Source organism: Neoarius graeffei, chromosome 14, assembly GCF_027579695.1.
Source record: "Neoarius graeffei isolate fNeoGra1 chromosome 14, fNeoGra1.pri, whole genome shotgun sequence".
In the NCBI taxonomy this organism is placed as follows: Eukaryota; Metazoa; Chordata; class Actinopteri; order Siluriformes; family Ariidae; genus Neoarius; species Neoarius graeffei.
Genome location: NC_083582.1, coordinates 46,741,506 through 46,755,373, shown reverse-complemented (window position 1 = coordinate 46,755,373; position 13,868 = coordinate 46,741,506). Strand labels below are relative to the sequence as shown.

At 41.5% G+C, this 13,868-nt stretch overlaps 1 protein-coding gene across 1 annotated transcript in view; it reads right to left on the bottom strand.

Moving 5' to 3' along the window:
• The window catches only part of aco2 (aconitase 2, mitochondrial), a 30,411-nt gene extending 17,473 nt beyond the window's left edge, over positions 1-12,938 (bottom strand). The window contains exons 1-5 of the mRNA XM_060939811.1: positions 12,876-12,938; positions 2,979-3,121; positions 2,532-2,790; positions 2,190-2,282; positions 112-270 (exon numbers count right to left, since the gene is read on the bottom strand). Of these exons, the coding sequence (XP_060795794.1) occupies positions 112-270; positions 2,190-2,282; positions 2,532-2,790; positions 2,979-3,121; positions 12,876-12,911 (690 nt within the window). The 5' untranslated portion in view covers positions 12,912-12,938. The remainder of the gene's footprint in view (positions 1-111; positions 271-2,189; positions 2,283-2,531; positions 2,791-2,978; positions 3,122-12,875) is intronic.
• Positions 12,939-13,868: the final 930 nt, after the last annotated feature.

The window sequence follows — 13,868 nt, the reverse complement described above, 5'->3', positions numbered from 1 at the left end:
CTGCACAAAAATTCATGTTTTTAACCAAAGGATAACCTTGTCAATTACAAGTACTTAGTGCCCCAATGGTGACCAGTGGCTGATTTCGCTTATATACACACACACACTCACTTTGGGGCACTTAAGTTCCCAGGGAATTCCTGCCATGACATCAACAGCATCCGCTCCACCCACTCCAATGCAGATGCTGCCCAATCCACCACCATTAGGTGTATGGGAATCAGTACCAATCAACATTACTCCAGGATAGGCATAATTCTCCAAAATAATCTGCAAGAAAAATTATAGAATACAGATTCACTCATGTTAGATTGCTGAAAAAAAAAAAAAATTCAAAAGGGTTTTATGGGGCTTTTCCACTACCAATGCGGCCGAGTTGGGCTGAGCCGTGCGGTGCTGAGTTGGGGTTGCATTTCGACTACAACCGCGCTGAACCGTGTAGGGATGGCGAAAACTAAAAAAAAATCTTGACCGACCACTGAGCCTCATTAGCCGGTTAAAGTCGGTTAACCTATGAGTTTAAAATTCTAGAATCGGAATTATTAGAATCTATTCTAAATCTAACTGTGAGCATCCGCACATTCAGTCCCAGTCGCTGCCCTCCACTCACATTACCTTTTCTACAGCGCGAAACATTTAGTCAAACGCGGCACTGATGTCGAGGGGTTTGTATTGGAGCGGAGGACAAATGGCTCCAGCTTAGAGACAGTTTCAGTTGGCCATGATGGTGTTGAAAATAAAGTCAAGTGCTAGAAGAAGTACATAACATTCAGTGATGGGAATAACGGCATTAAAACAAAGGCTGTTATAATGCCGGGTAATCTAATTAATTAGCTACAATCGTTATAACGCCGTTACCAATATCAACACGCCATTACTGCATGGTACTGAAGTTGCTCTGAAGCATACTGCTACGGACTAGGCACTTTTCTTCGAAGTGAGACACAGACCTCATACTGCAATTGTTTTCCAGCTACTGATATTACAGTTACATGGCTGCTAATTGTGCACAGCCATTGGGAATGGGATAGCTGGAGCCGAGCTGATTAGCCGCTAAGCTAATATAGCAACTGTCTGATGCTAAGTAACATCAGTGAGTAACCAGGTTTTAGTTCAGATCTTGTGTATTATTATTACGCTGACATTAATATTCACCAGACTAATCAACCATCGACTTCATTCATGCGCCGTGTTCTTGTTTCTTTGATAGTCAAGAATTTCCTTGATGTTACGTACCTGGTTAACATCGTAGTAAAATGTAATCCAACACAGACTTTTCTTTCGCCGAGTGGCAGCTGTCTTCAACTGGGGCGGGAGGGCAGGACATGACTGAATGGGTGTTTCTGATTTGTCAGCTGTCTTCAACTGGGGCGGGAGGGCAGGACATGACTGAATGGGTGTTTCTGATTTGTCAGCTGTCGTCCTTACACCGCATGGCATGCCCCAAGCGTTCACAACACAGAATTTCAGGTTCTCCGCTCCAAAATCGGCAGCTTCAAAACGATTGATTTTTTTTTTAACCGACAACCAAAAAAAAAAAAAATTAACCGGTTGACGTTGATTCGGTCAACCATCGGTCAAATGGTCATCGGTTAACATCCCTAGAACCGTGCTGGCTGGAAGTGGGTGGACACATTGGGTGGAGTTAGCGAAAGTGGGTGGACATCACGTGATGTCGTTAGGCGGCGCAAACAGTGACATCAGTGACCTTTTAAGCGGTAGTCTCACGACCCGGATAGTAAACAACAAACATGGAGGACATGGAGTCGTTAGTGTTGCTGGTCTTGGTGCTGTGGCTTGTTGTCACCGACAACGCCAACAGATACTGGCAAGAGCGTATAGATGAGGCGAGGCGCATAAGGCTTCGTAATTCTTCTTCTGGGTTTACAGCATAGATATGGTTTACAGATCCCAGCGTGCTCGCAGGGCGTGTGTGGGCATGTGAGGACACTCCTCACCAATCAGTGCACAGGGGAGTGTCCCCTCACGCCCCTAGCCCCACTCGGCTCGGTTGGGCTCACTTCAGCCCTACTCCAAAACCGTGCAAGTTTTGGGTGCTGAGTAAGGCTGAAGTGAGCTCAGTCGTGCTGCTCTGAGGTAGTCGAAACGCGAGCTGAAGTGAGCTGAAAAAGGGTAGTGGAAAAGGCCCATTAGTATGCTGAGGTACAAAAAGCACTTTTAAACAGTACCTGATGGATGATTCCTGAGCCAGGTTTCCAGAAACCAACACCGTATTTAGCCCCTGCACTGGCAAGGAAATTGTAAACTTCCTGATTCACTTCCTGGATCACAGCAGGAAACAGGAACAAACTGCAGTTTAGTCACTCATTCATTCTTATTACTTATATCCATTATCAAGTAATCACAACACCAATAATTCTTCAAACTATAGAGAAAAATCAATGTGTCCTTACAGTCAAAGACAAACTGACACATCAGGCTTTAACACTACATTTAGTGCGGATCCTTTGACACTCTTTTACCAAAGGAATAGCAAACATGCAGCCAAGCACATCGTATTACAGATTTACCTTTGCTCGCTGCAAGTCCTGAGCTCCTCCTAGCTGAGCCTCAATTAGGTGATCACAGTGGATGGTGGATGGTACGGCCACTTTGGGCAGCCCGCTGCTGATGAACTGCAGCATAGCCATCTGTGCTGTCGCGTCTTGCATTGCCACTCTGTCCGGACGCAGGCGCAAGTACGTGCGTCCTCGAACGATCTCCTGACCTGCGGGGTCATCCAGATGGCCATAGACAATCTTCTCTGAAAGCGTAAGTGGCCTGTCCAGCCTATTGCACAAAGAAAACCCACTGCTATATATAGCTTTTTCCAACGCCAGATTAATGTGAACAAATAGGAAAACAGTGTGCTGGAAAGAAATCGATAGGAAGAGCAATAATAACAAACCAGTGGCGATAAGAGAGGAAAAACAAACAGACATGAAAGTGAAAAGCAAGCATGAGTGGAGCAGGCTGACCTTTTGCGCACAATATTGACACTGGATTGAAGTTTGTCATAGTTGATGTAGGAGCTGGGCTCAAAACGGCTCATAGACACCTTGGCTTTAGCACCGAGGGCCGCAGACACATGGAGACGTCGAACACCATGGCCCAGGATAAGCTGAGGGGGGAAAATAAACAAACAAAATAAACCCCTGCACTTCAAATTCAATTTGGATGGCACACTACTCGTAAAATATGAGCCAGTTATGAAGAAGCAAGTAGAGAAGTTAAATCTATTAAGCAGGGTTTCCGCTGGCACTCATCACACTCGTCACTGACGAACATAATCCATCAGTGTCAAAGAAAAAATTACTAGCAGTAATCACAGTGACTAATTTATTTGGAACCATCAGTCATCTTTTCTCCAAATCCCTCCACTTGCTGAAATCCAATCCCAGTGAAGAGACAGCGGGAATCCAGAGTGTAAACAATGAACACGTGCTTGTGACTAATAAAAAAAAAAAAAAAAATCGCCTACACATAAGGATCAAATGAGCGCCAAACTTTTGACCAATCACAATGCGTCTTAATTGGACTGGTGTGTTGGTGCAATTATCTCTGCGTGAACCAAACAATGGCACAGTGTAAGGTGATGAGTTTTTTTTTTTTAAATAAGCTTCTTCAAGCACTGAAGATGATTTAGGAGCCGAAACAGCCACGGGAGAGGCACACTCAGAGCCCCAACTGTCCCGGACAGTGTCAGTAATACAAGGGTCGGTTTAAATTAATTAAAAATCAAATCAATCCCCGCCAAAGTGAAAGTGCGGTCAGCAACAAAATTGAGATATTAATTTTCACTTTTGTCCCATATTCTCGAAAGTTGTTCATTTGGTTAACAGTCTTCTAGTTCCAGCTTGTAATGCTTTGGTTGATCCTTTCCCATTCTGGGAGTCCCAATCTCCAAAAGTTGACTTCAATTTAGTCCCTAAAATCTCTAAACAAGAGGATAGTACAACCCTGATTCCAAAAAAGTTGGGACAAAGTACAAATTGTAAATAAAAACGGAATGCAATAATTTACAAATCTCAAAAACTGATATTGTATTCACAATAGAACATAGACAACATATCAAATGTCGAAAGCGAGGCATTTTGAAATTTCATGACAGCATCTTCTATTGTTCTGGTGTCTCCGAAGGGACCGTCTTACAGCGCCCCTAGAGGTGTGGCATGTGTATTGCATCTTTTCAGCAAGCGTTGCGTTGCCATATGTACCTGATATTTTACTGATCCGTTGCCCATATGGACGCGATATTTTTTTTAATAACATCTCGTTGCCGTTGTCGTGTGGATGTAGCCTTGGAGTGGCGGCGGCTCTCAGAAGTAAAGATGAGAAGAGGATCACCAATACCCCTAATTCTGCGCCGACAAATAGTGGAGCAATATCAAAGGAGTTCGACAGTGTAAAATTGCAAAGAGTTTGAACATATCATCTACAGTGCATAATATCATCAAAAGATTCAGAGAATCTGGAAGAATCTCTGTGCGTAAGGGTCAAGGCCGGAAAACCATACTGGGTGCCCGTGATCTTCGGGCCCTTAGACGGCACTGCATCACATACAGGCACGCTTCTGTATTGGAAATCACAAAATGGGCTCAGGAATATTTCCAGAGAACATTATCTGTGAACACAATTCACCGTGCCATCCGCCGTTGCCAGCTAAAACTCTATAGTTCAAAGAAGAAGCCGTATCCAAACATGATCCAGAAGTGCAGACGTCTTCTCTGGGCCAAGGCTCATTTAAAATGGACTGTGGCAAAGTGGAAAACTGTTCTGTGGTCAGACGAATCAAAATTTGAAGTTCTTTATGGAAATCAGGGATGCCGTGTCATTTGGACTAAACAGGAGAAGGACGACCCAAGTTGTCATCAGCGCTCGGTTCGGAAGCCTGCATCTCTGATGGTATGGGGTTGCATTAGTGCGTGTGGCATGGGCAGCTTACACATCTGGAAAGACACCATCAATGCTGAAAGGTATATCCAGGTTCTAGAGCAACATATGCTCCCATCCAGATGACGTCTCTTTCAGGGAAGACCTTGCATTTTCCAACATGACAATGCCAAACCACATACTGCATCAATTACAGCATCATGGCTGCGTAGGAGAAGGGTCCGGGTACTGAACTGGCCAGCCTGCAGTCCAGATCTTTCACCCATAGAAAACATTTGGCGCATCATAAAACAGAAGATACGACAAAAAAAGACCTAAGACAGTTGAGCAACTAGAATCCTACATTAGACAAGAATGGGTTAACATTCCTATCCCTAAACTTGAGCAACTTGCCTCCTCAGTCCCCAGACGTTTACAGACTGTTGTAAAGAGAAAAGGGGATGTCTCACAGTGGTAAACATGGCCTTGTCCCAAGTTTTTTGAGATGTGTCGTCATGAAATTTTAAATCACCTAATTTTTCTCTTTAAATGATACATTTTCTCAGTTTAAACATTTGATATGTCATCTATGTTCTATTCTGAATAAAACATGGAATTTTGAAACTTCCACATCATTGCATTCCGTTTTTATTTTGTACTTTGTCCCAACTTTTTTGGAATCAGGGTTGTAGTTGCTACGTTACAATCAGCATTAGAACACATTTAACTCAAATACAATCAACACTTACATATATTTACTGATGGTTCAAAAAAAAAAAAAAAAAAAAGATCGATTGTGCATCTGGCATTGTAATTCCAAGTCTAAACATTCAAAAAGATAATCTCAAATGATGCTATTTTTAGAGCTGAGTTACTAGTAATTACAAAGGCTTTGGAACTTGTTATTGATAAACCTCCCTCTCAAAGTGATTTTTCTGATTCCTTGTCTGTCTTACAAAAAATTCAAAAGGAAGATAATCTCATCTCATTATCTCTAGCCGCTTTATCCTGTTCTACAGGGTCGCAGGCAAGCTGGAGCCTATCCCAGCTGACTACGGGCGAAAGGCGGGGTACACCCTGGACAAGTCGCCAGGTCATCACAGGGCTGACACAGAGACACAGACAACCATTCACACTCACATTCACACCTACGGTCAATTTAGAGTCACCAGTTAACCTAACCTGCATGTCTTTGGACTGTGGGGGAAACCGGAGCACCCAGAGGAAACCCACGCGGACACGGGGAGAACATGCAAACTCCACACAGAAAGGCCCTCGCCGGCCCCGGGGCTCGAACCCAGGACCTTCTTGCTGTGAGGCGACAGCGCTAACCACTACACCACCGTGCCGCCCCAAGGAAGATAATGACATAGAATTATTAGATTTCCGATATCTTATGTATCAGTTTAATCTTATGGGTGGTGAGGTTGTTTTTTGTTGGATTCCAGCTCATGTGGGTATTATAGGAAATGAAATGGCTGATAAATTGGCCAAAAGATCAGTAAATAAAACCTATTATGACATTCATTACCCTTTTACCACTTCTGATATTAAAAAACAAAGATGTTATTTTTACAATATGGCAAGACAGATGGGATAACTCTCAAACTGGTAGATTCTTCTACCAACCTGAACCAAATATTATAACATCACATATTCTGACAAAAACAAACAAAGGATAATTACAAGACTTAGATTTGGAAAATGTCTACTTAAATGATACACAATTTCTTTTTTTTTTTTAAATAACCTCTAAATCAATGTACAACTTGTGGTGTAAAAGAAAAAAAAAAAAAAAAAAAGTCAAACACCTGCTTCTAGATTATATAAAATATCCAAACTTATGATAAAATTATTCAAAAAATGAGAAGTAAACTATTAGAAATTAATATTTAAAATTTACTTTTACATAGAGAATTTTATAATAAACTTATAAATGTAATTATTGAAAAAGAAATTTAATTTTTTTTGGGAAAAAAAAAAACCCTCGTATTTAATGTGTGCGTGCTTGGTCACAATATGTGAACTAATAGTTCCAATCCTTATAATACATAGGACCAAATTACTCAATTCTGATTGGTCAATCAAGGAGGGCTTTTTTTCCTTAACACGGGCCGTATTTCTGAAATGCTATTGGCTAGTTCGTTGCTTGGTTACAGTTACAAAAATTAGCAAATTTTGTCAACAAAATGGCTGACTCAGCAATGCTATGTTTCGCTATATTTGACGAAGAAAGGATAAACCAATTGAAAGTTGCAAGCGAAAATGAAAATTCCAAAAAAGTAAGAATTTTTGGCTTTCCGTGTTTAAGAAATGGGCCGCAGAAAGACAAAAACGATTCTCTAGTGGCATATGAATGCTGTGAGTTAGACAAGGTGCTATTGCAGTTTTATGTAGAAGTGAGGAAAGAAAACGGGGAAAAACTACGAACCAGACTCTCTTAAAGTAATGCAGGCAGCATTGGATCGGCATCTAAGACAAGAGAAATATCCGGGATCAGTCCTGAAAGACGTTAAAATCCTGTCCAAAATCCTCGTGTCGTGTTGCCGTGTCATGATGAAAGACGCTTTAGAAACTGATTCAAACGTGCAAGATAGTCTTGTGCCCCGATTGGTTCAGAAAACGTGAATGACAAATGTTGTGAACTTGAATGGCTTCCGAAGTATGAATTTGGCCCTATATATTATAAACAAGTAATTGTATGGTTCCTCGTAAAATTAAGGATCAATTTCACTCGTGATTTCAAAGTTTTGAAACTGCCCTCGTCGTTTTCAAAACTTTGAAAATCACTCGTGAAATTAATCCTTAATTTTACTCGGCCCCATACGATTACCTATACTTACAGGACGCCAAATCACTTTGAGTGGGAGCGGCCCTTAAAGAAGCTCAAGTGCGGTCAGCTGCCAAGCGACTGAAGTGTGCAATGTTCCGGGCTGCATGGCGTGTTCATTCCCCGCGCCGAACGCAGTGACGTCGTTAGGCCCCATCACTCGGAGCTCGCAGCCCCCAGGGTATTTTCGCCCTCAAAAGTAAGAGAATTAATCGAAAACAACTGACTTGAATGTCATAATATAATAAATTTAGTTTATGGACCTAAAGGAGAGATGTGAATACGATTTCTCTCAATTAAACTGATTTTAATTCAACTAACAGGCCTCAGTTTCCTGAGACATTATGGTTGTTTAACTTAATAATGAGAAACTGAATGAACTACATAAATTTAAAGACTGCAGTGCAAAAAAAAAAAAAAAAAACCACTAAAGATGTCATAACTTTTGAATGTATGTGGGTGATTTTCATCTTATAAAGTTAGATTATAACCTTCCAGTGGCGGCTGGTGAAAAAAAAAAAATTCTTGGTGGGGCTGGTGTGTGCCAATAGATTTCCCTGCCTAGTCCAGTATAAACATTCAAATGAACAGTCAGAAAATGACAATTCCACAATAATAATTTAATTTCCTTCTCAAAATCAGCAGTTTCACAGATAAAGTAAATTAACAATTTACAGCTATATTAGGCTCCATTTATGCTTTGGAAAGGAATGGTATAAAATATTCAAGTTCTTGAGAGAAGTTTACAGCAAGGGTACGATTTCAGCTGAATCTATACAAATCAACTGTGTATGAGAGAGTAAGAGAGAGAGAGGGGGAAGGTTTCTAAGGTGAGTGTGGGACTGAGTGATTGTATGAAAAGAAATAAAGAGGTGGTGTGTGTGTCTGATTCTAAGGTGAGTGTAAGATTTGAGAGACTCTCTCAAATCTTACACTCACCTTAGAATCAGACACACACACCACCTCTATTTCTGAATGAAGATTTGAGAGAGACTCTCTCAAATCTTACACTCACCTTAGAATCAGACACACACAGAGTGACTATGAAACGAGGTGTGCGCGTGTGTTCTGAGCTAGGTGTATTTCTGTGAAACGAGAGAGGGGGAGTAACACAGTGTTGACACTTGTTGTGAATACAAACTATGGCAAAAAAAGATGTGATTATTGTACAGTATGAACCAAAAGTCTAGTTTTGAACATCACCTCTAACCAAAGACAGAGAGTCCTACATTTTCTGTAGCAGGGGCGAAATTTCCAGCGCCCCAAAACCATTAAATTCGGCGATGCTGATTGGCCAAATATTTATTATTTTTCCCTAGCAAGCATACATTATTGGCTATTTTGCTGCACTTCTGGGGCACTTTGACAAGCGTCCAAGAAGAGAAATGATACGAGTCTGTCAGTGGAAATTCACTGTTGAATGAGAGTCCGTTGGTGGAAATGATGTTTAAATAATCCAGATTGCATATAGGCACACACTATTAAAGTGCATATTCGGGACCAATTTCGTTTTTTAATATGAAATTATGTCCCTTTACACACTCATCCAGAAGGGTAATTTTGCATAAGGCTATCTGTCTACAGCAGAAAAAAAAAAAAACGCGTCTGGAAAAATCCCAAGGGAGTCTGGAGCCAGATTCGTGACGTTACCTGCGGAAGCGCCAGCAGGCTGCGCGAGCCTGCACGATTTCAGTGCACAGCCTGTGTGGACCAAGTGCTCCCATTTCTCTCTCATTGTCCGATCTTTTGGAAAACGAAGAGTACTAATCCCATCAAGATTGGTGTTGCTACACCCTCCTACGATACATCTGTTAACCATTTTAATAATTACGTGATAACATTGAAGAAATTTGCAGAAAACCACCAGGTCGTTTTCTCATAAACAAACCAGCGCTGACGTAGGATTCAGAGGGAGGCGTCCCGCACGCGACGTTACGAAAATCAGTGTTTGCCGGGAAATCCAAATGCCAAGTTTTTTCAGAGATGGACCAATTTGCCTCAAATGGCTTGATTTCAACTGAATTTTTCTGGTATTGCGCAAGGTAAAAATATTGCACAAAATGCAAAATGTGACAGATATTTGACCAAAGTGGGGCGGCACGGTGGTGTAGTGGTTAGCGCTGTTGCCTCACAGCAAGAAGGTCCGGGTTCGAGCCCTGTGGCTGGCGAGGGCCTTTCTGTGTGGAGTTTGCATGTTCTCCCCGTGTCCGCGTGGGTTTCCTCCGGGTGCTCCGGTTTCCCCCGCACTCCAAAGACATGCAGGTTAGGTTAACTGGTGACTCTAAATTGACCGTAGGTGTGAGTGTGAATGGTTGTCTATGTGTCAGCCCTGTGATGAGCTGGCGACTTGTCCAGGGTGTACCCCGCCTTTCACCTGTAGCCAGCTGGGATAGGCTCCAGCTTGCCTGCGACCCTGTAGAACAGGATAAAGTGGCTAGAGATAATGAGATGAAAGATGAGATGCACTTTAAGCAAAACTGACATTGATAAAATCTGTAAAAAAAAAAAAAAATAAATTTTTTTTTACATGTAAAGTGAAATATTTAAAGCCTTTTTTGTTTTAATTTTGATGATTATGGCTTATAGCTCATGAAAATCAGAAACCCAGTATCTCAAATTATTAGAATATTCCCTAAGATCAATCAAAAAAAGGATTTACAATACAGAAATGTCCAACTTCTGAAAAGTATATTCATTTATACACTCAATACTTGATTGGGGCTCCTTTACCATGAATTACTGTATCAATGCAGTGTGGCATGGAGGTGATCAGTCTGTGGCACTGCTGAGGTGTTATTGAAGCCCAGGTTGCTTTGATAGTGGCTTTCAGCGTATCTGTATTTTTGGGTCAGGTGTTTCTCATCTTCCTCTTGACAATACCCCATAGATTCTCTATGGGGTTCAGGTCAGGAAAGTTGGCTGGCCAATCAAACACAGTAATATCATGGTCAGCAAACCATTTGGTAGTAGTTTTGGCACTGTGGGTAGGTGCTATGTCCTGCTGGAAAAGGAAATCAGCATCTCCAAAAAGCTGGTCAGCAGATGGAAACATGAAGTGCTCTAAAATCTCCTGGTAGATGGCTGTGTTAACTCTGGACTTGATAAAATACAGTGGACCAACACCAGCAGATGACATGGCACCCCAAATCATCACAGACTGTGGAAAATTCACACTGGGCTTCAAACACCTTGGATTCTGTGCCTCTCCACTCTTCCTCCAGACTCTAGAACCGTGATTTCCAAATTAAATGCAAAATGTACTTTCATCTGAAAAGAGGACTTTGGACCACTGAGCAACAGTCCATTTCTTTCTCTCCTTAGCCAGGATAAGACACTTCTGACATCGTCTCTGGCTCAGGAGTAGCTTGATATTAGGAATGCGAAAGTTGTATCCCCTTTCTTGAAGATGTCTGTTCGTGATGGGTCTTGATACACTGACACCAGCCTCAGTCCACTCCTTGTGAAGCTCTCCCAAGTTCTTGAATCAACTTTTCTTGACAATCCTCTCAAGACTGCGGCCATTCCTGTTGCTTGCGCACCTTTTCCAGCAATGACCTTTTGTGGCTTACCCTCCTTGTGGAGGGCATCAGTGATCATCTTCTGGACAACAGTCAAGTCAGCAGTCTTCCCCATGATTGTGGTTGTGTGTACTGAACTAGACCGAGAGATACACTGTGTACATACTGTTTTACTCAAACTCAATGAAATATTCTAATATTTTGAGATTTTTTTTTAAATGTTTTTGTACTGTATGCCATACTGATTAAAATTAAAATAAAAAATGCTTGAAACATTTTAGTTTGTGTAATGAGTCTATAATATATAACATTTTCACTTAAATAACTGATGGAAAATATTGAACTTTTTCACAATATTCAAATTTTTTGAGAGGCACTAATTTTTTTTTTTTTACTTACAACTGTATTTTTCAAGGGAAAAAAGTGAAGAATATTTTTCAGAACCCAGGGGAACCTTGATTAAAATACACACACACACACAATTCCCCCCCTCCACATCCGGGAGAGCGGCGCCCGAGCGCCCCCTATGGGCCAGCCGCCACTGTAACCTTCCCATGTAAACCGCGGTGTCATTCTGTGTTCAGTTTGTAAATCGACGGGAAAATCAGATTCCTGCACTGTTGGGTGTTCCAAGATTCTAATTGTAAATCGAGTTTTGTGTTGAGGTAAAGGCAAAAGGGGGTCCTAATTCCTCTTTTGAATAATTCCATGCTAAAATAACCAACTAAACAGGTTTATTTTAGGCTGATGGTGCACAGGGAGCAAAATCAAGTCTCTCTTATCAGAGGCTGGAGTGGAGCCCACATTTTATATGTAATAGAGAGGCCTAGCTGTATCTGTACAAATTAATTGTTAGTTTGGTTGGTATAAACATACAAGTCCATGACTAAGAAAAAAAAAAGTGAAATACTTACAACTGTATTTTTCAAGGGAAAAAAGTGAAGAATATTTTTCAGAACCCAGGGGAACCCTGATTAAAAAGTTTAAAAACTTTCCTGAAACTAATTGCAGTTATGGAATGTTTCTAAGGACTACACTTATTGTCTAAAAATAAAATATGGAAATAGATTCTGTACTAGCAGTCATTGCTGTCATTTAAAAAAAATCATCACTACAAATGCAACTCAGTGCGTGGTGTCTAACCGAAGAAACAAGAGACCTACATTTTAGACCCAGAGACACGACTCGAACCGGTTCTTCATTACTGTAGGGAAAAGTTATAATTTGCTCATGCAAGAGCACTTCCCTTTAATTACAGCCGTTTTGGTGGATAAATGGCGCTGTGCTTTCCCCGCTTCAGCGCTTACACACTATTTTAACCTTGTGTTAACCTTGCAACTAAAAACACAAAGCCGTCTTCTTCAGGCATACAAAATACAAAACCGTTAGCACAGGTATTAGAAAAGGATGGTTTCTTCACATTTTATCAAACACCACCCCTGAATGGCAACTATTTTGCTAAGAGTCTTCTGCTAACATCCTTGGAGGCGATGACCTGAGCAGCGTTAGCTCGCTATCTGCGCTCTTCCCCCTCACCGAAAAAACACCTTCAGCATTAAATACACACCCTTCACTGCACTTAATACTATACAGTGAATTCTACACACACAAAACACGTACAGTGAGGTATTTCAATAGCTATTTTTTTCGTTTACCTGAAGCCGGGAAACGGTCAAGCAGTAGGATGCCATTTTGTGCACTGACAAAGATGTGACGCTTGAAAATGACGTCGGCAGCTTTAAGTCGCACGAGCGTCTTTTTCCACCCACACTACTGCTTTCTAGCACTGCTGAGTACACTAGTCTAGTGTGGGATTGAGGACGCAGCCTCTCTCAGAAATATTGCCCAAATATGATATTTCAGTCCTGTCTGATTCGTGCATCCGGACAGGAAAGGGAAACAGTAATTACAGCTTGTGAATGTATGGTGAATTTACACATAATGTGATCCTTAACATGTTACGTGCCAGATGATTTTCACACATCTTTGAACAGCACGGTTGTGTAGTGGTTAACACAGCAAGAAGGTTCTGGGTTCGAACCCAGTGGAGTTTGCATGTTGTCAGCGTGGGTTTCCTCTGGGTGCTCCGGTTTCCTCCAAAGACATGCGATTAGGTTAACTGTCTACTCTAAATTAAAGGAACAGTCCACCGTACTTCCATAATGAAATATGCTCTTATCTGAATTGAGACGAGCTGCTCCGTAGCTCTCCGAGCTTTGCGCGACCTCGCAGTCAGACGCGCTGTCACTCCTGTTAGCAATGTAGCTAGGCTCAGTATGGCCAACGGTATTTTTTGGGGCTGTAGTTAGATGCGACCAAACTCTTCCGCGTTTTTCCTGTTTACATAGGTTTATATGAGCAGTGACATGAAACAAGTTCAGTTACACAAATTGAAACGTAGCGATTTTCTATGCTATGGAAAGTCCGCACTATAATGACAGGCGTACTAACACCTTCTGCGCGCTTCGGCAGCACATTGATATCTGAGCTCCGTATCAATGCGCTGCCGAAGCGCGCAGAAGGTGTTAGTACGCCTGTCATTATAGTGCGGATTTTCCATAGCATAGAAAATCGCTACGTTTCAATTTGTGTAACTGAACTTGTTTCATGTCACTGCTCATATAAACCTATGTAAACAGGAAAAACGC